This window comes from Garra rufa, chromosome 7, assembly GCF_049309525.1.
Source record: "Garra rufa chromosome 7, GarRuf1.0, whole genome shotgun sequence".
In the NCBI taxonomy this organism is placed as follows: Eukaryota; Metazoa; Chordata; class Actinopteri; order Cypriniformes; family Cyprinidae; genus Garra; species Garra rufa.
This window is the reverse complement of record NC_133367.1, coordinates 20,762,372-20,787,625: the sequence shown is the minus strand read 5'-3', so window position 1 is coordinate 20,787,625 and position 25,254 is coordinate 20,762,372. Positions and strand designations below refer to the sequence as shown.

General features: G+C 30.1%; 1 protein-coding gene across 1 annotated transcript in view; it reads right to left on the bottom strand.

Moving 5' to 3' along the window:
• stat1a (signal transducer and activator of transcription 1a) overlaps positions 1-25,254 on the bottom strand; it is a 27,259-nt gene extending 2,005 nt beyond the window's left edge. Inside the window, exons 1-24 of the mRNA XM_073843864.1 lie at positions 25,069-25,254; positions 21,555-21,699; positions 21,266-21,416; positions 21,022-21,117; positions 20,766-20,855; positions 20,604-20,682; positions 17,286-17,377; positions 17,032-17,183; positions 14,642-14,800; positions 14,465-14,557; positions 14,315-14,374; positions 14,124-14,147; positions 13,817-13,904; positions 13,685-13,726; positions 12,453-12,536; positions 12,263-12,361; positions 7,774-7,909; positions 7,634-7,689; positions 7,453-7,544; positions 4,352-4,491; positions 4,036-4,224; positions 3,871-3,946; positions 158-227; positions 32-64 (exon numbers count right to left, since the gene is read on the bottom strand). Of these exons, the coding sequence (XP_073699965.1) occupies positions 32-64; positions 158-227; positions 3,871-3,946; positions 4,036-4,224; positions 4,352-4,491; positions 7,453-7,544; positions 7,634-7,689; positions 7,774-7,909; positions 12,263-12,361; positions 12,453-12,536; positions 13,685-13,726; positions 13,817-13,904; positions 14,124-14,147; positions 14,315-14,374; positions 14,465-14,557; positions 14,642-14,800; positions 17,032-17,183; positions 17,286-17,377; positions 20,604-20,682; positions 20,766-20,855; positions 21,022-21,117; positions 21,266-21,416; positions 21,555-21,682 (2,229 nt within the window). The 5' untranslated portion in view covers positions 21,683-21,699; positions 25,069-25,254. The remainder of the gene's footprint in view (positions 1-31; positions 65-157; positions 228-3,870; positions 3,947-4,035; positions 4,225-4,351; positions 4,492-7,452; positions 7,545-7,633; positions 7,690-7,773; positions 7,910-12,262; positions 12,362-12,452; positions 12,537-13,684; positions 13,727-13,816; positions 13,905-14,123; positions 14,148-14,314; positions 14,375-14,464; positions 14,558-14,641; positions 14,801-17,031; positions 17,184-17,285; positions 17,378-20,603; positions 20,683-20,765; positions 20,856-21,021; positions 21,118-21,265; positions 21,417-21,554; positions 21,700-25,068) is intronic.

Below are 25,254 nucleotides of genomic sequence, written 5' to 3'. Positions count from 1 at the left end.
ATAGGTATAAAAAGAAATATTAGTACTCTACCTCAAAGGTTAATGAATCGGTAACATATCGGTTCTAAAATATAGAGAAATGGAGAGAATAACCGCTGTTAATATTGAAGTATTGCTTTAAATGATATTGCAAATGTATAATTATCACTTTTCATACCATGCGCTCCAGCTCGCCGTAAACCTCAGGTGACATTGGCATGAGTGTGTCGTTGTATTCTTGCGTCTGCCTAAAATCAAGCATTTAATAGCTGTTAAGTCAGTGATTAAATAAGAATAAGAAACTAATTACAAGCAATAGGACAAAAGTAAATACAGTAGAACAAATAACATATATTGTGAGAGATCTCTATTTTGTTGTTTGATTACCATGAATTACAGACAGCAGGAATATTAGACTGCTATCACTCTAAGAGCCGCCCGAATCCAATATGCTGTTACACATGTTTTCTTTCCCAGCTGTTTGCTTTCACTTAAGACCTAAATTACTGTGTTTACGAGGATACTTGCAAAGACGGACATTTTGACATACACTTGTGAATATTTAACCATTCAAAGCCTATAAAGTAGGCAAAAATAAGTGCTGCCATGTAACAAAATTAGTTCTCTTTCACTGCTTATTGCGTTTAAACAGCTTAAAATCTCTTGTTTTTTAACTGCAATGCTTAAAAACACACGCAAGCGATACATTTTCATGACCACGTAGCACAGCAATGTCCAGTGAGCGTGTAACGGTGATAGAGGTGATAGTCCAAAATCTCTACTAGTTGACAAATTTCTACCGGTTAATCGTGTCTATTGGTATATCGCTCACCCTTAGCGTTAAACACAAAAAAAATCATAGGCATGATTAGAAAAAGTTAAATGGTCTTGAAAAAAGTCACACTTGTACTGTTTGCGGTCAAAAATATTCACAGTGGAAATAATTGGGAAGCAAATTTCATTTAGTGGAAATATTTGTTACTGCAGCCAAACAAAATCCTACTGAAAGTTAATTTTTCTGTGATACTAACCTCAATTTTAAAACATAATTTGTGTGGCTTTGGTTTTCGCGCAGTTTTAGAGTTAAATATGTTTAGGAAAATATACATTTCATTTAAAATAATATATGTTAAAAAGATTATACTTTTTTACATTGTTCATAATAATAAACTTCTATAGCTTTTTTTTATTTTATTTTTTTTTTTAGTTTATTTAATTTTTTTTCACTTCAGCAATAATCTTCCAAGTGTCTTCTATAGGCCACTAAATAAACAAAAAAAAATGTAAAAAGAGAATTGCGACTTTTTATCTCACGTTTCTAACTACTTTTCTTGCCATTGCGAGTTTACATCTTGCAATTCTGACTCTTTTTTTTTTACATTTCACATTTGCAAAAAATAATTGCAATTCTTAGAAATGAACTCAGCAATTGTGACTTTTTTTCTCAAAACTGTGATATAAACTAGCAATTGCAGATTATAGTCAGAATTGCGAGAAATAAAGTTGACAATTGTGTTTTTCTCAAAATTGAATGACATAAACTCAACTGCGAGTTATAAAGTCAGAACTGGAAGACAAATTCAATTCTAAGAAATATTTGCAATTCTGAGAAATAAAGTCGACAGTTGACTTTTTAATCTCAAGTCATTGTTGACTTTTATTTCTAAGAATTGCGAGTATTTCTTAGAATTGAGTTTGTCTCTCAATTGCGAGTTGACAATTGTGACTTTCTCAGAATTTAATGATATAACTCAAGTGCAAGTTATAAAGTCAGAATTGTGAGAAACTCAATTCTGAGAAATAATCACAATTATGAGAAATAAAGTCGACAGTTGACTGTTGACTTTATTTTTTAAAATTGCAAGTATTTCTTAGAATTAAGTTCTAACTCACAATTCTGAGAAATAATGTCAACAATTGACTTTTTTCTCAAAATTGCGTTAGACAAACTCACAATTCTGTGGAACAATCGCAATTCTGAGAAGTTGACAATTGTTATTTTCTCAGAATTGAATGATATAAACTCAACTGCAAGTTATAAAGTCAGAATTGCGAGACAAACTCGCAATTCGGAGAAATAGCTGCAATTTTGAAAAATAAAGTCAACAATTATGACTTTCTCAGAATTATGTGATATAAACTCGCAAATGCAAGTTAAATCAGAACTGCAAGCCAAACATATATAATAATCACAATCTGAGAAAAAAGTAACTTATCGACTTTTTCTCAGAAATGCATGTTATAAACTTGCAACTGTGAGTTATAAATTAAGAGAAATAATCACAATTCTGAGAAATACAGTCAACAATTGTGATTTTTTTTTCTCCAAATTGTGTGATATAAACTCAATTGCAAGTTATAAAGTCAGAACTGCGAGACAAACTCAGAATCCTGAGAAATGGTCTACAATTGACCCTTTTTTTTCTCAGAACTGCAATATAATCTCTCAGTTGCGAGTTATAAAGTCAGAACTGCAAGACAAATTCAATTCTAAGAAATACTTGCAATTCTGAGAAATAAAGTCGACAGTTGACTGTTGACTTTATTTTTTAAAATTGCGAGTATTTCTTAGAATTGAGTTTGTCTCTCAATTGTAAGTTGACAATTGTGACTTTCTCAGAATTTAATGATATAACTCAAGTGCAAGTTATAAAGTCAGAATTGTGAGAAACTCAATTCTGAGAAATAATCACAATTATGAGAAATAAAGTCAACAATTTACTTTTTTCTCAGAACTGCGATATAATCTCTCAATTGTGAGTTATAAAGTCAGAATTGCAAAACAAACTTGCAATTCTGAGAAATAGTCAACAATTGTGACTTTTTTCAGAATTGCGTGATATAAACTCAACTGCAAGTTAGAAAGTCAGAACTGTGAGACAAACTCGCAATTCTGAGAAATTAAGTCGACAATTTACTTTTTTCTCAGAACTAAGATATAATCTCTCAATTGCGAGTTATAAAGTCAGAACTGCGAGACAAACTCGCAATTCTGAGAAATTAAGTCGACAATTTACTTTTTTCTCAGAACTAAGATATAATCTCTCAATTGCGAGTTATAAAGTCAGAACTGCGAGACAAACTCACAATTCTGAGAAATAAAGTCAACAATTTACATTTTTCTCAGATCTGCGATATAATCTCTCAACTGCAAGTTATAAAGTCAGAATTGTGAAACAAACTCACAATTCTGAGAAATTAAGTCGACAATTTACATTTTTCTCAGATCTGCGATATAATCTTTCAATTGCGAGTTATAAAGTCAGAACTGTGAGACAAACTCACAATTCTGAGAAATAAAGTCGACAATTGTGACTTTCTCAAAATTGCATGATATAAAATCAGAATTGCAAGACAAACTCACAATTCTGAGAAATAATAGCAATTCTGAGAAATGAAGTCGACAATTGGTGATATAATCTCAATTGTGAGTTATAAAGTCAGAACTGTGATATAAATTGTGACTTTTTCTCAGAAATGTGATATATACACTCGCAATTCTGAGAACACATCAGTATTCTTTTCCCCTCAAAATGGTGGAAAATTGGGGAAAAAGAGATATAAACTCGCATTTGCTGATTTTATTGTAAAATTCTGACTTTATTTCTCACAATTGTGGAAAAAAAGTCAGAATTCTTAGATAAAAAGTCGCAATAACCTTTTTACATTTTTTTTATTCAGTGGCAGAAACAGGCATCCATAGTCTTCTGTGCTTCAAAGCAAGATTTATGACAGTTTAAGTGAGAAATTTCCTTTTCATGTCGATGCTCAAAAAGTGGTGAACAGGTAATAAATGGATCACAATTATTCCATAAATTACTCTGAAATAAAAAACACTAGCGAGCATTAAAATACAGTCTATCCATTGAAACAATTAATTCACTGACTTACATTTCAGAGATGGAGATGAGAGTGGTGCTGATGTATCCCTCATGTAACTTCTTATCCACATCCATCGGTTCTTGCTCTGGATAAACAAAAGCATATCTTTGTTTGGATACGTTTTTTTATACATTTATTCAGAATTTGTATAGTTTGCGACTAAATGTTTCTTACTGTCAGTAGGTTTGGAGTAGTATTTTTTGAAGGCTTCGTCTTTGGATATATTGGGAAACAGGAAGCGCAGAGGGTTTTCCGGGATGTTGTCGGCAGCCATGACGCGATAGTTGCGAATGATGTCTGGAAGTGAGACGGCAGAGAGTTCCTTCTTCGTGTAGGGCTCCACGGAGCGAATCTGCGGCTCGTCTAAATAAACCCAACACCAAACTCAATTTCCAGTCAAAGTTTAAGTGAAACCTACTTAAATTAGCTAAATTAGTTTTATTTAGTGGTTTATTGTTCCACGGTGTGTCAGAGTGAAGGAAAGTCTCACAGTTTGCGTCGTGTTCGACCCAGCTGAACGTTATGGCTCCGTCGCGGTTGCTCTCGCTGAAGCGCAACAGAAACGTCCCAGGAAGTTTGTCGTGGAGCAGAGCTTTAGTTCGATCCTTGGTCACAAAGCCCATTATACAACTGCAAGACATACATGGAGTTAAAAAAAATCAAAAGACTTATCAATTGAGCACATTTATTACTACAAACATTTTCTTTGCATGATTTTACAATTAGACACATAAATATAGAAATGATAATGAATGCATGCCACAGATTCTTATATTTGTATTATTCTTCCATTTTCAGTTTCCATTTTAATTTTTAGTAATTGTATTGTTTTTTTTAATTTTTAGTTTTTGTTATTTTCAAATTTTACTGTTTGTTTATTTTGATTTCATTTTTAGCTCAAATGTAGTTTTTTTTCATTTTGTTTGGTGCTTTTTTTCAGTTTTATTAGTGTAAATTGTTTCTATTTCAGTTCATTTAATTTTTTTATTTCAGATTTACAGTTAATAATTTTAGTACTTCAACTTTACCTTATTTCTAATTTTTTATTTAAGTTTTTTATCTAATATTGACATCTAAAGTTTCCATTTTAATTTTAGTTAAAGTGATTGTAGTGATTTTTATTTTTATTTATTTATTTATTTTTGTGCGTTTTTGTTCTTTTTAAAACATTTCTATTTTGGTTTATTTTTTATTTCAGTTTTCAACTTATTTCAGGTATTTGCCAAGTCAACAAGTTTTTCCCCTAAAATTTTAATTTGTTATTTTCAGTCATTTTTGTGCTTTTGTCTTTTTTTTTTTTTTTTTATTCTTTGTAAACATTTCTATTTCAATTCATTTAGATTTTTTAATTTCGGTTTTAGTTTATTTATAGTTAATAATTTTAGTACTTCAGCTTTAAATTAATTTAATAATTTTATTGTTTGTAATTTTTATTATTTTGTTTTCTTTTCAAATATTACTAGGTTTCTTTTCATTTCAATTTTAGTTTTTTTTTTAATATATTTCTGTTTCAGTTCATTTACTTTTTATTTCAGTTTTATTTGCCAAGGTAACATTTCAAATTTTTATTGTTTATAATTTTTATTAGTTCTAAAAAAAGTATTTTTATTTTAGTTACATTTTAAGTCATTTTGTTTGGTGCTTTTGTCACTTTCATTAGTTTTTGTTCTTTTCAAATATTCCTATTTCTGTTTATTTTGTTTTATTTCAATTTGAGTTTATGTATTTAAAATAAAAATAACATAAAAAAATGTTCATTGAATATTTAAAGTTTTGCATCTAATATTTTTTTTATTTTCAGTTTTGTTTTGTTTTAGTAATTTTAAATATTTTATTTTCTGTTTATTTTTATTTATTTTTTTAGTTTTAGAGTTTTCATATATTTTCAGTAAATAATTTTAGTACTTCGACTTTGACTTATTTCAATTATTTGCCAAGGCAACATTTCTAATTCTCAAAGTTCTTTATCTAATATCAATATTTATATTTCTTTTAGTTTTGGTTAAATTTTTAGTAATTATGTGTGATGTGCTATAATCATTTTCGATAGTTTTTTTTTCTTTGTAAATATTTATATTTAGATTTAATTTATTTTATTTCAGTTTTAGTGCTTCACTTTAGTACTTTTTGCTTAGTTTATGTTTTGTCCTTTCTAAATATTTCTATTTCGATTTATTTTTTATTTTACATTTACAGTTAGGTTTTTCATCTAATATTTATATTTTCAGTTTTATTTTAATTTTGGTGAATTTTTTTGTAATTATTTGTAATTTTTTTTAATAGTTTTTATTTTTTGTAAATATTTATATTCAGGTTTAATTTATTTTATTTCAGTTTTAGTGCTTCACTTTAGTACTTTTTGTTTAGTTTATGTTTTGTTTCTTTTAAATATTTTTATTTAGGCTTAATTTATTTTTATTTTACTTTTAGTTCTTCACTTTAGTACTTTTTGTTTAGTTTATGTTTTGTCCTTTTTAAATATTTCTATTTCAGTTTATTAGTATTTACAGTTAATAATTTTAGTATGTCAACTTTACTTTTTTTCCAGTTATTTGCCAAGGCAACATTTCAAATTTTTATTTAAAGTTCTTCATCTAATATTTATATTTTTAATTTTATTTTAGTTTTGGGTACATTTTTAGTAATTGTGCAATGTGCTTTTGTCATTTTTAAAAAAGTTTTTATTTTTTGTAAATATTTCTATTCAGGTTTGATTTATTTTATTTCAGTTTTATTACTTCACTTTAGTACTTTTTGTTTAGTTTATGTTTTGTCCTTTCTAAATATTTCTATTTTGATTTATTTTTTATTTTACTTTTAGTATTTATGTATTTACAGTTAATAATTTTCGTATGTCAACTTTAAGTTATTTCTGTCATTTGCCAAGGCAACATTTCTAATTCTCATTTAAAGTTCTTCATCTAATATTTATATTTTCAGTTTTATTTTAGTTTTGGTTACATTTTTAGTAATTTTGTGCAATGTGCTTTTGTCACTTTAGTACTTTTCGTTTAGTTTATGTTTTATCCTTTCTAAATATTTCTATTTTGTTTTTCATTTGCATTTTAGTATATATTTATTCCTAGTTAAAAATTTTAGTACTTCAACTTTAACTTATTCCGGTATTTGCAGAGGAAACATTCCTTATATTCGTAAGTTTTACATCTAATATTTATGTTTTTTTAAACTCATTTGTTTTGTGCTTGTGTCATTTTTATTAGTTTTCTTTTTAAAGTCTATTTCATTTTTTGTTATAATTAGTATTTATTTACATTTATTAATTTGATTTAATCTTTAACTTATGTCATTTGCCAATGTAATATTTATATTTTCAGTTTTAGTAAAAATTGTAGTAATTATTTAGTTTCAATTTATTTGTATTTCAGTTTCAGTACTTTAGTACTTTTCATTTAGTGTAAGTTTGTCATCTGATATTTATGTGGTATTTTATTTCAGCTTTATTTCAATTAACAAATAAAAAAAAATTAAAAAAAGTTCACGATGGTGAATAATAATAGTGAAATATGTTGGCTGTCCAAAATGGTCAGAAAGACCAAGGCGGTTCAAGTAAAAATCCATCTTAATTCTTACCCATCATCCCACAAACTCAGCAGGTGTCTCTTTATAAGGTCCAAAATCCCTTCAATCCACAGCCAGAAGGTGAAGTTCTTCTCACTGCCAGACTACATCAAACACAAGTCTCAAATCAAACCAGAACAATGGTGTGCAACGGACAATTCAACTAAATGGATAACCTTGTTAAACCACCAACCTTGCAGAATCTATTCCAAGGAATCTGAGCTTCAGGATCCATCACCGCTTTAGGACCTGTGGGCCAAAGCTTGTGCGTTTAGTTCATCGTGTCCAACAGAATCAGTCGCGCTCAGTGTGCAGCAAGTGTGTGGTACTCACCGAGGAGTTTAGCACCCAGCATGCTTAACTGTTCTTGATTAAGACCTCTTTTGGTGATGGAGGAGAACTGCCAGCTCAGCATCTCTGAGAGATTCCCCCACGTGGCTGCAGGAGGAGTCACGAAGAATGAAAGGTTCTGGAGAAGAAAACCAAAGTTCAAGGCAAGTCAGAACCTGTGGAAAACGCCTCCAGGACTCTATTTTGAGATGCATGCAGGTACTTAAACGTTAGTGTTAAAGACGGCTTACTTTTAAATTCACTTTGATTTGTATATTTTCAGCTTTTATTTTGGTTTTGGTTCATTTTTAGTCCTTTTGTTTTGTGCTATTGTCATATTCATTAGTTGTTGTTTTTTTAACATTTCTAGTTTAGAAACCTAAACTAATAATTTAATTTAGTTTTATTTCAGTTTTAGCTGAATTTCAGTTTTTATTTTATTTTTTTCCATTTAAACATTTTTCGTTTATGTTTTTCATCTATTTATATTTATATTTTTAGATTTCATTTTCCCTACCCTATATACAATTTTTTTGTTCTTTTTGTGTTTAGGTTTAATTTATTTATTAAATTAAACCTTTATTAAGCCTATTTCTTTCTCTTTTTTTTGTGCCATTTTTCATTAAGTTAAAATGTTTTCATTTAATATTTATATTTTAATTTTAGTAATTTTGTTATGTGCTTTTATCTTTTTTTTTTTTTTGCTTTTTAAATATTAATATTTAAGTTGAATTTTTTGTATTAGTTCTGTGCTTTTCTCCAGTTAGTAATTTTGTGCTTTACTAAAATTACAAAAATCTATTTAGGTTTAATCGTCTGATATTTATAACTTTAGTTTTCACTTAATTTCATTAAATTTGTATGATTTTTATTTTCATATTTATTATCTTTTTTCTTTTTAAAACATTTCTGTTTATATTTAATTTTTTAATATAAGTTTTAGTAATTTCCAATTATTAATTTTAGTGTTTAAACTTAAACTTATTTAAGTTATTTGCCATTTATAATCTTTCATTTAGTTTAAGATTTTATTATTTTTTTAATTAAATTTAATCTTATATTTATATTAACATTTTTCATTGTATTACTTCTTTTAGTAATTTTATGTGCTTTTGTCATTTTAAATATTACAATTTCGTTTTAGTGGGGTTTTTTTGTATTAGTTATTTTTTCTCCAGTTAGTAATTTTACTGCTTTACTAAAATTACAAACAATTTTTTAAAAAGATTTTTTTTTTATTCTATTAAGGAATAATCTAATATTTACAATTTTAGTTTTCATTTAATTCTGTATATATATATATATAGAGAGAGAGAGAGAGAGAGAGAGAGAGGTTTAATTTACTTTTTTGTGTTAATTCTTGTTTTCTCCAGTTAGTAATTTTTTTCTAAAATTACAAAATAATAATAATAATAATTTATTTTTCATTTCATTACCTTTCATATTTGTTCTTTTTTTTACATTTATTTTTTATTAATTTATTTTTATTTCAGTTTTAGTTATTTCTAGTTAGTCATTTTAGCGTTTCAACTTGTTTCAGTTATTCACCATTTCTTTTTTTTCTTTTTTTGTAATTCAACTTTTTTTTATTGTTCAACAGTCAAAACTTCATACATCACAGTATTCAATATTCTCCTTACCAATCAGTCACATTTTCAGTCACTAGTCACCATCAACATAACAAAACATAAGAAAAACCACATGGAAAAACAGTTGTTACAGAGTTCGGCTCTTCACACCATTGTTATATGCTGCCAAAAATCATCCCATGTTTTTCTCATTTTTTTCTCACCCTGCAATCTTCCCAACATGCCCTCATATGTGACCCTGGACAACAAAACCAGTCTTAAGTCACTGGGGTATATTTGTAGCAATAGCCAAAAATACATTGCATGGGTCAAAATTTTAGATTTTTCTTTTATGCCAAAAATCATTAAGAAATTCAGTAAAGTTCATGTTCCATGAAGATTTTTTCTAAAATTCCTACTGTAAACATATCAAAATGTAATTTTTGATTGTAATATGCATTGTTAAGAACCTAATTTGTACGACTTGTAAAAGGTGATTTTCTCATTCTTTTTGATTTTTTTTCCTATCCTAACAAACCATACATCAATAGAAAGCTTGTTTATTGTGCTTTCATATGATGTATAGATCTCAGTTTTGTCAAATTTAACCTTATGACTGGTTTTGTGGTCCAGGGTCACATATGATGCAATTTCAATCATCCCATCGATCCACTCTTTCGAATCCGGGGTTTTGGGGCGTTTCCAGTTGCGTAAAATCATCCTGGCAGCTGTGATACAGCCAATCTTAACAAGAGTAAATGCATTTTTTGCTATTATTAGGTACAACTGACTTATCTCCAAGAAGGCATAATTGTGGTTCTACCGGTAAGTTAAAGCCCAACCATTCTTCAAGTATTCTCAGAGTTTTATGTCAGAATGGCTGAACTAAAGAGCATTCCCAAATCATATGTAAATAAGTGCCCTCTTCTTCCTTACATTTCCAGCATAGACTATTTCCAGCTATCCCCATCCTGTAAAGTCTAGATGGTGTATAATAATATCTACGTACTATTTTGTAATGAATGAATTTCCCCCTGGCTTCCCTTATGTTCTTACCCACATTAGATAGAATATCCAGCCAGTCATTATCATGAATATCAATCCCCAAATCCTTCTGCTATATTGTTTTCAAGTTATTACAAGTATCATTATTACATATTATTACAGTTTTACATGGTAATTTAAGATAGGCATACACAGGGTTATCACTTGCATTGAATTTGTTCTTAACACAGTGTCTGATCTGATATGTCATAAAAATTCCATTCTCATATAGATCGCCAATTAATTACAGCTATCCCTTTATGTTGCCATTGTTTCCAAAACACCCCCGTTTTGCCTGTACTGATTTCAAGATTTTTCCACAATGAAGCATATGATTGTTTATGATGTGATGTCTTGCACAGTTTATGAACTTTGCTCCAAATGTGTCTTGAGTGCGTTATCACTGGGTTTGAGTCCCAGAGCTTTGCGAGAGAATACCATTGGGATGAAATGGTGAGGCCAACTTCTGTTCTATTCTGATCCAGTCCAAATCAGAGTCTGTCTCACTCCAATGTTTAGCCAGTTTGGCCATTTCAAAAGAGAAATTATACATGCTCACATCCGGCAATCCAAAACCCCCCTTGTCCCTTGGGGAAGCCAATTTACTCATTTTACTTACTTTTTCCTTCCCACAGAAAATCCCTGATCATTTTATCATATCTTTTAAAGATAGAGTCTGGAATATTCACAGGTATCATCATGGATATATAATTGAACCGTGGAGCAATGACCATTTTGACAACATTCACTTTCCCCCACAAAGAAAGTTTCAGCTGTTCCCATTTGTCTACATTATTTTTTATCTTTAACAGCAGTGGGTCATAGTTTAACATCATTATATCTTCCAAATTCAGAGTTAGTTTAACCCCAAGGTACTTCATACCTTTTGGAATCCATTTAAAGCCAAATTGGGTCACTGTATGAGAATGACATGTTCTAGATATTGGCATAGCCTCAGATTTCTCCCAATTTATTTTGTATCCTGACACATTTGAATATAACTGAATAACTCTCATTAATGGAGGTAAAGATTTAAGAGGGTCACGAGATAACAATCTGCATATAGCATTAATTTGTGTTCCATCCCCTAGTTATCCACCATTTCTAAATTCTCGTTTAGTTTCATCTATTTTCATCTAATATTTAAATGTAAATGTTTCATTTTAGTTAATATTTAAGCAATTTTTTTTTATGTGCTTTCGTCATTTTTATTTATTTATTTATTTATTTATTTATGTATTCTTTTGAAATATTACTATTTAGGTTTAATTTATTTTTTTGTTTTAGCAATTTATTTCCAGTCAGTAATTTTTGTTGTTGTTTTTTAATACTATTTAGGGTTAATTTATTAATATTTAAGTTTTAGTTTAGTTTTACTTCATTTCCAGATTTTGTGCTTCAACTTAAACAGTATGTCAGTTTTTTTTTTTTAGTTCAAGTTTTTCATCTGATATTTATATTTTGCAGTTTTCGTTTCATTACATATTTGATATTTATTATTTTTTGTTTCTTTTTAAAACATCTCTGTTTAGGTTTTTATTTAATTTTTATTTCAGTCTTAGTTATTTCCAATTAGTATTTTCACTGTTTCAACTTATTTGCCATTTCTTATTTTTCATGTAATATTTATATTTCCAATTTGTGCTTGTCATTTTTATTAGTTCTTGTTCTTTTTAATATATTGCAGTATAGTTTTACTTCATTTCCAGTTAGTACATTCTGTGTTTCAACTTAATTGTATGTCAGGTATTTGCCAAGGCAACCTTTCTCATGTTTTTTTTTTTTCCTGCTTTTTATCTAATGCTTATTTTCAGTTCAGTTTCAGCGTAATTTCCAGTTATTTTGTTATGTGTGTAACATGAGTGTTAAAGAGGACCTACCTTTGGCTCAGAGGTCAGCATGTTGTACCACATGATGGAGGCCCATCCACTGGGCAGCTGACTGACATTGGAGATCACAACTATGGGCAGAGACGTGGCCTAAAGATGGACAGAGAGAAGAAAGTTGATGATGATCATGATTTGGTTCCGTTTATAAGTTCAATTCAGTTCCTCTGAAAGATCTTCTGACCTCAAAGTTCATGACAATTCCAGACCAGCAGAGCTCAGCCTCAAAGGTGATGGAGTGAAGCTCCTCCGTGACGATTAGAGGGCCCTGCAAAACATTTAAGAAAGAATTTAGCCACAAATGCCAGTTTGAGGTGTATTTGACAGTTAATAGAGGCGGAGCTTTCCCATGAGTGGGCGTGGTTTTCATCTCCAATAGTGGACATGCCCCCAGCGTCAGAGAGCAAAAAATACTGCTTTTTTTTTTTTTTTTTTTTTTTTGAAGATTTTGATAACTTGTATTATTTATTTGCCGTTTTTTATCTTGCGTTTAGTTTAGGAATTTCATCTAATTTATATTTGAATTTTTTTAGAATATTTTTAGTAATTTAGTTTGCTTTTGTCATTTTATTTTTTTAAATATTAATAAATGAAAGTGATTTCATTTCAAATTTCAAATGTTTTTTTATATTCAATTTAGATTTAATCATGTAATATTTATATTTTTAGTTTTCGCCTCATTTTATGAAATAGTTTTTCCTATTTATTAATTTTTGTTCTTTTTTTAATATTTCTGTTTAGGTTTAATTAATTTTTTATTATTAGTAATTTTGTTACATGTTTTCGTCATTTTTCTTTAAATATTACTATTTAGGTTCAATTTATTTTTGTTTCATTTTCTTTTTTAATTATTTAGGTTTAATTTATATTTGTAGTTTTCATTTCATTATTTTTTTTTTTTCATATTTATTAATTTATGTTCTTTTTAAAACATTTCTGTTTCTGTTTAATTTATTTTTATTTCAGTTTCAATTATTTCTTTCCAGTAAGTAATTTTACAGTTTCAAATTGAACTTATTTCAGTTATTTCTAATTTTTCGTTTAGTTAAAGATTTATATACTTTTGTCATTTTTCTTTTCAAAATAATATTATTAAGGTTTAGTTTATATTTTGTTTAGGTTTTTTTCTCTAGTTAGTCATTTTTTTTAACCCGTTTAGGTTTAATAATTTTGTATTTATATTTTGAGTTTTTATTTCATTCTTTTTTTCATATTTAATAATTTTGGTTCTTTTAAAAACATTTCTGTTTACCTTCAATTTATTTTATTTCAGTTTTAATTTTAGTTTAAACTTGAACTTATTTCAGTTATTTGCCATTTCTAATTTGTTATTTAGTTTATGACTTATATGCTTTTGTCATTTTTCTTTTTTCTTTTTTCGAAAATGAGTATAAGAGACTGTTTCCCAAAACTCACCTCACTTGTTCTGTTTCCAGTAACTTTCTTTTCTTTCAGTTGCTGTGAAGTAGGAAGAATATCGTTACTATTACTTATTTGACTAATTTATGCTTTTAAACTATAATTTGCAGTTTTTTCATTTCACTTTACCAGATGACGGAATTCTGCCGCCATCCCATTGGATTCCTCCATGTTCATCACCTTCATAGCCGTTCCCAAGATGTTAAACATGCGAAACCTAAAACAGGAACATTATTAAGTAAGTGGAATTATAACTCTAATTAAAACTCTGTCATTATTTACTCAAACTATTATCTTTTTTCCAGTAAACAAAAAGCTTCTTGCCATTTTTTGTATCGAAGGACTAACAAGCTGAGTAAATGATGACAGATTTTCATTTTTGGAATAACTGTCCCTTTAAAAGGTTATGTAAATAAGGAAATTACGTAGAACACACCCTTTCCGTTTTTCAACGATATCCCTGAAAGATAAAAAAAGAGACTTGTGTAAACACAAGACCATATGAAATGCATCTTCAGTGCTTTTTCTGAATATAGGCTAAAATAATAATGCTAACCACATGAGTGAATCATTAGCCATGTAAACATAAACTGAGTAATTCCTATGAGTTACACTTGAGATACTTACTTATCAAATTGCACCTTCACCCGAACAGTGTGGTTGAATTCTTGAAGTTTTATGAGCAGCCTAGAGCACAGAAAGATTGTGATTCATCATTCATCAGCTGAACATAATCCAGCCTTTACTTCCAGAGAAGTGCTTGGTGTCTACATTTACCGTAATTTGAGGGTGAACAGAACGCCCGTCTTGAGCACCAAAGGTCTTTGCAGTTGAGTCGGCATGCATGGCTGTCGCTCCACGACCAGGGAGCTGAAAACACAAACGCAGATGAAAATGATTCATTATCAACAACTCCTTTCAGCAATGGCGTATCAAGCAAAGTAGGATTCTTACTTGGTGATGAGAGTTTTGAGGTTGGACGTGATCCTGTCTTCCAGAGTGGTTTTGATAATAGTGATGGGATCGCTCTCGTATGTGAATTTCTGCTCCAGCTCCAGAAGTTTCTTGAGCTGCTGCCTGAGCTGAAGCAGGGATTCTCCTAGAGAAGTAAACCTGAGAGGAAAAACAAACTGAAATCAATAAAATGTTACTTAAATGTGATTTTGTAGAGCCTAAAAGTGTGATTTAGCAAAATGATCAATATTTATATCATCTAGATACATATTATTGCGAATATTTCTGTGTAATTTCAGAACAGAAAAGATCTATTACAATATGTGTTGTGAAATTATCAGTATTTATATAATGTCAATAAATATATTTAATATTGTCAATATTTTCCCAAAACTTTGCAGGCCGAAAAGTTCATGATTTACTTAATGCCAATATATTTAATATTGTCAATATTTGTCAGTAGTCTAGCAAAATTATCAATATTTACATACTGTCAAAATACTTATATACTGTCAATACTTCCATAAAATTTAGCAGATGTAAAATCGCCATTTTCCTAAATGTTGCAAACAAAAAAGACCCATTCTCAATATAGCGTAGTGAAATTTTCTGTATTTTTACGTTGTCGATATTTCTGTGAAATTTGTCAAGCAGAAAAGGTCTATAAAATATTGTGCGCAAAAACCAGTCCACTGTCTATTGCCATTATTGTAGCGAAATTATCAATATGTATATTCTGTCAAAATACTTATCATTGTGATTATTTCGGTGTAGTTTTGCAAGCAGAAAAGGTCTATATAAAAGTTGCAAAATTATCCATTTTTATATTATAATTCCCTGAAATTTTGCAACTTGGAGAGCAAAAAAAAATCAATAGTGTAGCGAAATTGTCAATATATTTAATATTGTCAAAATTCCTGTGAAATTTTACAAGCAGGAAGAGTCTGTTCAATTTTGTGCGCAAGCAATGATCCATGGTCTACTGTCAATAGTGTTGCAAAATTATCAATATTTATATACTGTTAATATATTTAATATTTTCAATATTTCACAGAAATTTTGCAGGCAGAAAAGTTCCATTTAAATTTTGTGAGCAAAAAGAAAGTCAATAGTGTAGCGAAACTGTCGAAATTTACTTAATGTCAATATTTCAGTGAAATTTCTCAAGCAGAAAAGCTCTATCAAATACTGTGCGCAAAAGTCCATTGTCAATAGTATTGCAAAATTATTATTTATTTACTGTCAATATATTTAATATTGGCAAAATTTCACTGAAATATGCAGAGAGAAAAGTTCCATAAAATTTTGTGAGCAAAAAAGTCAGTGAAGTGTAGTAGACATCAATAATGTCAATAGTTCAGTGAAACTGTCACAATTTACATAAAGTCAATATATTTACTATTGTCAATATTTCAGTGAAATTTCTCAAGCAGAAAAGCTTGAGAAGCAAAAATTCCATTGTCAATAGCGTTGCAAAATTATAAGTTATAAAATTATAAGAAAAGTTCCATTACGTTTTGCGAGCAAAAAAAAGTTTATCACAATTTACTTAATGTCAATATATTTAATATTGTCCATTTTTCAGTGAAATTTCTGAAGCAGAAAAGCTCAAAAAAATACTGTGCGCAAAAAAAACAATTCACTGTGGTTAGTGTAGCAACCTTATTTAAAAAAAATGCACAAAAATTCCATTGTCTATAGTGTTGCAAAATTATAAGTATTTATATACTGTCAATATATTTCATATTCGCTGAAATATGCAAAAACAGGTTTCACAAAATTTTGCGAGTAAAAAAGTTAATAGTGTAGTGAAATGTCAATCAATAATGTCAATATATTTAATATTGTCAATATTTCTGTGAAGCAAATTATTGTGTAGCAAAGAAGTGTAGAACGACACAGAAGTCCTTTTCAAACAAAGCGGCTTTCTACTGGTCATCATGAATCCACATGACCAACTTGAACCTGTGCAAAATCTATATACGAAAATCTTTCAGAATTCCAGATTGTGTGGATTCCTATTAAAATGACTAGATTTTGTTTGCAAAAAATCTGTGAACAGTGGTAAATGTAACCACACCATTAGTGGTGTTCACAATCAACAGTACAAAATATTAGTAAAAATCCATATGGTACAATCAAATTTCACTATTAAAATGTTATTAGCAATACCAGTTATTTAAAATCTCTGAAACTATTAAAATTAGTTGTCACAGTAAACTTGTAAATATGAGCATTCTGTCTTTATTTGGACAGAAATACATTGGTTAAAATTTCTTATGGGCTATTATAGATAAACTCAACAATCTAAATGTACTGCTAGTATTGTTACTTCATAAATGTATAGGTAGACGGAAATTCTGAATTAATTTGTGGTTTGTGTTTGTTACCAGTTCTGCAGCTGGTCCAAGCAGACATTGGTTATTCCACCGATGCAAGCCATCTGTTGACGGCGCCTCCATTCGGACAGTTCTGTAGAAATGAGCTCAAAGACCACCGGATCTATGTTGTTCAACACCTCTGACATCTGACTGATCACATTCTATGGGGACACAAATGCAAACAAGGTTAAACGCAACTGCTTCTCTTCGCCAACCATTAGCATTACAGAAAAAGAAAACACAATGGATCCTCATGTTCTCACCACTCTTGTTTCGTTGAGTTTCATAAACATGGCGCGGATAGTCAGTCTCTCCCGGTTCAGGTCTTCCTTTGAAATGGTTCCGTTCAGTTCCTCTGTTGAACAGATGAAAGCAAGACTAAGTTTTACTGCCAATTTCAGTATTGCAACTTCTGACCTAATGTGCATCACATCACCATTAACTGGTGAAATGAGCAATATTGAGTTTCTCTACTTTTAAAATATCAGCTAGTTGTGACCTAAGATGCAGTTACACCTAGCATTGTTCAACAAATTTTCACGAGTGACATAAGCAATACTAAGTTTCAGTACTTGCCAAAAAAAAAAGCTAGTTCTGACTTAAGTTGTGTCATGCTTACCGATATTTAACACATTTTTGAGCGTGACATAAGCAAGATTTCAAATAATTAAATGAGTTTCTTTACTTTTCAAATAATTAGTTAATAATTAATTCAAATAATTGCTGAAATAAGCAATACCGAGTTTCAGTACCTGAAAAAACAGGTAGTTCTAATTAAGATGCGTCACACATACCGATGTTTGACAAATTTTCAAGCACAAAATAACCAATACTGAGTTTTATACTTTTTAAATAAATAGCTAGTTCTGACCTAAGATACGGTCACACTTACTGTTGTTTGGCGAATTTTAGCAAGTGAAATAAGCAAAACTGAATTTCAGTAGTTGACAAAAAATAGCTAGTTCTGACTTAAGGTGTGTCACATTTATCGTTGTTTGGCGAATTTTAGCAAGTGAAATAAGCAAAACTGAATTTCAGTAGTTGACAAAAATAGCTAGTTCTGACTTAAGGTGTGTCATTTACCATTGTTTGGTGAATTTTAGCAAGTGAAATATCCAATACTGAATTTCAGTAGTTGACAAAAAATTGCTAGTTCTGACTTAAGATGCGTCGTATTTACCGTTGTTTGGTGAATTTTATCAAGTGAAAAAGGCAATACTGAATTTCAGTAGTTGACAAAAATAGCTAGTTCTGACTTAAGATGCATCATATTTACCGTTGTTTGGTAAATTTTAGCAAATGAAATAAGTAATACTGAATTTCAGTAGTTGACAAAAATAGCTAGTTCTGACTTAAGGTGCATCATATTTACCATTGTTTCGCAAATTTTATCAAGCGAAATAAGCAATACTGAATTTCGATAGTTGACAAAAATAGCTAGTTCTGACTTAAGATGCGTCATATTTACCGTTGTTTGGTGAATTTTATCAAGTGAAAAAGACAATACTGAATTTCAGTGGTTGACAAAAATAGCTAGTTCTGACTTAAGATGCGTCACACTTACTGTTGTTTGGTGAATTTTATCAAGTGAAATAAGCAATACTGAATTCAGTAGTTGACAAAAATAGCTAGTTCTGACTTAAGATGCGTCATATTTACCGTTGTTTGGTGAATTCTATCAAGTGAAAAAGGCAATACTGAATTTCAGTAGTTGACAAAAATAGCTAGTTCTGACTTAAGATGCGTCACACTTACTGTTGTTTGGCGAATTTTAGCAAGTGAAATAAGCAATACTGAATTTCAGTAGTTGACAAAAAATAGCTAGTTCTTACTTATGGTGCGCCATATTTACAGTTTGGTGAATTTTATTAAGCAAATTAAGCAATACTGAATTTTAGTAGTTGACAAAAAATAGCTAGTTCTGACTTAAGGTGCATCATATTTACCATTGTTTGGAGAATTTTAGCAAGTGAAAAAAACAATACTGAATTTCAGTAGTTGACAAAAAATAGCTAGTTCTGACTTAAGATGCGTCATTTACCGTTGTTTGGTGAATTTTAGCAAGTGAAATATCAAATACTGAATTTTAGTAGTTGACAAAAAATAGCTAGTTCTGACTTAAGATGCATCATATTTACCATTGTTTGGACAATTTTAGCAAGTGAAAAAAACAATACTGAATTTCAGTAGTTGACAAAAATAGCTAGTTCTGACTTATGGTGCGCCATATTTACAGTTTGGTGAATTTTATTAAGCAAATTAAGCAATACTGAATTTTAGTAGTTGACAAAAAATAGCTAGTTCTGACTTAAGGTGCATCATATTTACCATTGTTTGGAGAATTTTAGCAAGTGAAAAAAACAATACTGAATTTCAGTAGTTGACAAAAAATAGCTAGTTCTGACTTAAGATGCGTCATATTTACCGTTGTTTGGTGAATTTTAGCAAGTGAAAAAAACAATACTGATTTTCAGTAGTTGACAAAAAATAGCTAGTTCTGACTTAAGATGCGTCATATTTACCGTTGTTTGGTGAATTTTAGCAAGTGAAATATCAAATACTGAATTTTAGTAGTTGACAAAAAATAGCTAGTTCTGACTTAAGATGCATCATATTTACCATTGTTTGGAGAATTTTAGCAAGTGAAAAAAACAATACTGAATTTCAGTAGTTGACAAAAAATTGCTAGTTCTGACTCAAGGTGCATCATATTTACCATTGTTTGGAGAATTTTAGCAAGTGAAATAAGCAATACTGAATTTTAGTAGTTAACAAAAAAATAGCTAGTTCTGACTTAAGATGCGTCTTATTTACCGTTGTTTGGTAAATTTTAGCAAGTGAAATAACCAATACTGAATTTCAATACTTGTTAAAAATAATTGTGCTGAATTAAGGTCCATCATATTTACCATTGTTTGTCAAATTTTATCAAGAGAAAAAAGCAATGCTGAATTTCAGTACTTGTTAAAAATAATTGTTCTGAATTAAGGTGTGTCATATTTACTATCGTTTGGCGAATTTTAGCAAGTGAAATAAGCAATACTGAATTTCAGTAGTTGAAAAAGTAGCTAGTTCTGACTTGATGTGCGTCGTATTTACTGTTGCTTGACAAATTTTCAAAAGCAAAATAAGCAATTCTGAGTTTCAGTACTTGTTTGAACAAATAGCTAGTTCTGACTTAAGGTGCATCACATTTACTGTTGTTTGGTGAATTTTGCGCAAACATAATAAGCAATACTGAGTTTCGGTATTATTACACATTACCATTGTTTGGTTCAACAATACTGAGTTTCAGTACTTTTTTGAATAATCAGCTAGTTCTGACATAAGATCCCCTTACACTTAATGTTGCTCAACAAATTTTCACAAGTAAAATAAGCAATATTGAGTTTCAAGTACTTGCCAAAAAATAGGTAGTTTTGACTTAAGGTGCGTTACATTTACCGATGTTTGATACATTTTCGAGCACAAAACAAGCAATACTGAATAACTATACTTTGTAAATAATTAGCAAGCTCTAACCTAAGATACAGTCACACTAGGTTTGTTGAACTGTTGTTACAAAGAAGCCATTACTCTACCTCTGCTTTGTAGAGTTTTGCTCTTAAAGTCGTATTCGTCTTGCAGGTCTTCTAGATTTTTGATAGTCTGCTCAGTTTCCTGATGGAAAATTTGAAAAATATGTTTTACACAACTTTTCTATGACAATTAGACATAGTTGCGATAGTTTTACCGTACATCACCTGTACTTTCATCCTTATGTCTTTCACCCTTCCATCCATTTCTCGATGTTTCTCCACAATCATGCTGTTTTGGGTGCTTTCAGTTCGATTCTGCAACAAAATACTAATTACTAACTCATTATGTGGAAAAGAGCAGCTTGGACATTATTGCGAAATATCTCCTTTTGTGTTTTACAGATAAAAGAAAGTCATGTGAATGTGTGATTTATTTTGTTTAGTGTTGGAAATCAGTGGTTGTCGTTTATTAATTCCTGACCTCTGACTGTTGGGCAGCAGCCAAAATCTTCCTTTCCTCGCAAAGGTTCCTACTGATGATCATTGCCATGGAAACAGGATCGTCTTGGAAGAGGCTCTGAAACACAAAGATTGTGTTAACTCACAGACTCAACCATTTGCATGTTGCAACTTGTTTTTTCCGATCTGTTTATTGCCTAATGATTCATAAGCTGTGGGACAAATGCAAAAAGGAAATGGTCACATAATCAGTTGCAGACAGGCACCTGCAAGTTCCTCTTGATCTTGCGGATGTTGTGCTGGTTCAAGAAGTCTTTCTCCATCGCGAAGCGGCTGTGTTGGTGATCCAACTGGGTCAAAAGATCATGAAACCTCACTGTGGCCAGGGACTCGTTTTCCACATTAGCAACGTGGTCCCTTTAAGGAAACGAAGATTAGATGATTCACACCAAGTTACCAAATACTTTCTTGCCTAGTTTAGCATTATTATACTTGCAAAAGGTTGTGGTTATGTGTTTGGCATGGTTGTAATGGTATAAAATTAGTTGTTCGCACCAGTCGTGGCTTTCTATCCAGCTGCTGAGGTACTGCCTGATGGCCATCGGGAAGTTGTCATCGTACAGTTGGTCGACCTGTTCCAAATACTTCGAATCCAGTTGTTGAAGCTCCAACCACTGACTCATTGCTGCAACTCTGTGGGCTGAGAAATTAAATGACCGTGAAGACAGTGAAGACGTTTTTTTTTACAGTACTTTTAATCACAGTAAAATCCGAAAAGGCAGACCTCAGCAGAGCAAAGCACTTCTCTGCAAGATGCAAGATAATGAGATTTGTATCTTTATTTATGGCCCGTGACTTCTTGCATTTTTTGTGTGGTGTGTTTCTAACCAAGTAGCATGTAAAGCTCATTTTGTGTAAAGCTTTTAAGTTAACTTTTAATATATATTATTATCATTATTATTACTATTATTATTTTTTTTAAATGCTATGGCAAAGTCTGGCCATTCTACAGAACTTGTGGAAACTGCTGTCCCACAACCTAAAAACACATTTAAAAAGCATTTAAGTATCTAAATCTTAGATGTTTACTTAGATTATCTATTGAAACCCACAATAATATTTAAAAATTCAGTTAGCTCAATATATATAAAATCATCATTTTGTGGGTACTTTTAATTGGGAGGTGGTTGTCCCAAACCTTAACCTCTAAATTTCAACTTATGAAAATGATATTAAAATATTTTTGCATTTTATTCCATTGTTGTTTTTAAAAGTATCTTTTTGATTTTTCAAAAAATTATTTTTTATTTTCTTTTTTATTTTCTAATTTTTCGTGTCACTACCGAAACAGTGTATGTTTTAGTCCATTGGCTGAGACTGATTTTAAGTACAACCCTACATTTATGATCAGGAAATATTCATGTGTCCCTCTCTCTCATAGCTATAAGATGTGAGTCAATAAGTCTCATCATTTTGAGGAAAATGTGTTCAAAAGTCTGAAAAATCTCTGTGTAACTACTACCAAACACCATTTTTCTATAATTAAACACTTTTTTGGGAGTTTTTCCACAACATTTAGTTAAGTGTGCTAGTTAACTATGTGCTGATTAGCATCTTTGAGCAACGTACTAAAACAAATGGATGATATCTTATCGTTTTTACTGGTAAAAACTCTCCCCACAATAAGAATTAGTCTTCGGTAGTGGCATCTTTGTTTTGTTTTTTGTTTTTTTTGGGGTTTTTTTTTTTGGTGTTATCTCACAGAATTGTCACTACTGTAACAGTCACTAAAATGTTATCCCATAAAATTGTCACTACAGAAACAGTCACGACCAAAACATTTGGTGGCATTTCCGTAGTGACATCTTTTTATTTTTTGGGTCTTATTCCATAAAATTCTCACTACCGAAACAGTCACGACCGAAAAATTTGGTGAAGTGTCGGTAGTGACAAAATAAAAAACATAATCCTTTATTTGGAGGAAATAAACTAAATTTTTGTACAGTTCTGCAATTTTTTTGTATTGTAGTGTATGTTAGTTTGCAAGTTAAAATTCTGTAATGTGATGTGGTCGCTACCAGTTTACTATCTTTACGGATATTGTTATCGAAAAAAATACCAAAAATTATTGTAATATATTTTTATGCCCATGTCGTCCATCCCTAAAACTGTCACTACCAAAACAGTCACAACCTAAACATTTGTTGGCGTATTGGTAGTGGCATCTTTGTTTTGTTTTTTGGTGTTATCCCATAGAATTGTCACTACTGTAACAGTCACGACCAAAACATTTGGTGAAGTTTTGACCGAAACATTTGGTGGCATTTCCGTAGTGACATAATTTTATTTTTTGGTTGTTATCCCATAAAATTGTCACTATCGAAACAGTCACGACTAAAACATTTAGTGCAGTTTGGTAGTGACATAATTTTTTTTTTGTGTGTGTGTGTTATCTCATAATATTGTCACTACTGTAACAGTCACGACCGAAACATTTGGTAAAGTTTCGGTAGTGACGTCTTTTTATTTTTTGGGTGTTATGCCATTAAAAAACTGTCACTACCAAAACACTCACGACTGAAAAATGTCATTATTGTTTCGTTGGTGACAAAATCAAAAACCTAATCCATAATACGTAATACATAAATCATTATTTGGAGGAAACAAACTACATTTTTGTACACTTATGCAAATTTTTTGTATTGCAGTGTGTTATTTTGCGAGTTAAAATTCTGTAATGAGATGCGGTCCCTACCAAAACATTACTGTCACTACCGAAAATATGCAGTCACTACCGAAACATGGGATGTTTTGTCAAAAACATTCCAAGTTTGGAATCAGTATGGTAAAGTTTTTGCCTTTTACAAAGAAAAATCTGATTTAAAATACAACAAATCTCATAAATCACACTTGAAATATTGTTAAAATGTTAACTGTTATTGATTTACCTCTAAAGACTTTTTAATAAAAAATATATTTACAAGGAAGATTTAAGCAAAATCTTAATAGGTCAATATAACTCTTCTTATTAAATTATACATTACTGTGTTTCGGGAATAACAAAGTTGTGGAGAGGACAAATAATCCAAAACTTTCTAAAAAATAAAATTTGAGTATTAACTGCACAATTACTAGAAATGTGTACTTTGGATAATATACAATTTGCATATATATGAAATTTGTGGAAAAAGACATTTCCAACTCTGACTTTGAACCAATTCTGTAGAATGGCCCCTATATTTGTATTGTTATGAAAATGTTTTCATAGTTTTAGTCTACAGTAGGCATAACTAATAGTAGGACAATAAGAATAACAGAAATTTAAATATGTATGCTTATTTACATTAAAACGGAACATTTGTAAACATACTACATTATAAGCCAAATATCATACAATATAATTAGCATCTCTCAGTGTAATTTAACAGTACTGTCAAAAATACTGTACTTTAATATTTATCATGTTATTCATGTTTAAAAACTGCGTGTGGCAGTATTGATTTAGTATAAATATTTTTAAGGCTTCTTTCAGCTTGGTAAACATGTGGGTGGGTGGGTTTGTCAGTGGTTGCATGTGTGTGGTGTTTGTTATTTTTTTTAGTTAGTTTAGCAAGTTTTATCTTTCAGTCTGAATTGGAATCAATCATTTAACAATAACAATAATAATAATAAGTTATATATAATAATAATAACAATAATAATAATAATGTTAAATTATTTTGAACGATGAACGATGTTGATGTTGTTATTGTTATTATTATTGTTGTTATTATGTTGTTATTATTAAATATAACAAAGTTCATGAACACATGATATTGTTTTGCCTGCATCCATTAGCGCCACATGTAAACTGCAGAAGAGTTTACATATGGCCTTGTTACATAAACGCCTTTTGTGTGTTTTTCCATTGCGTTTTATTAGTAAAAAATACTCTAACAACATGTGAAACCTTCTGATTACATGTATTCTTTATTAGTATAATATCACGCATTTAAAACTTCCTGTAAAATTGCACGCAGAAAAAAAAAATGATGAATGCGGAAATTAAAGTTATTATTTTGTTACTCACCTCCAAGCGTTATCCAAATACGCTTAAAGCAAGAATCCGCTGATATTTTTAATTAGTCTTCCACAGCAGTAGAATAATACGGAAGAACAGAACAGGTCAGTTCCTTGTTACCGTCGATTTGTTATTGAAATCCCAGTAGTCTTTTCAGTAGATGTCCGACTCCTTCTGCGCGAGGAGCGCGTGTAC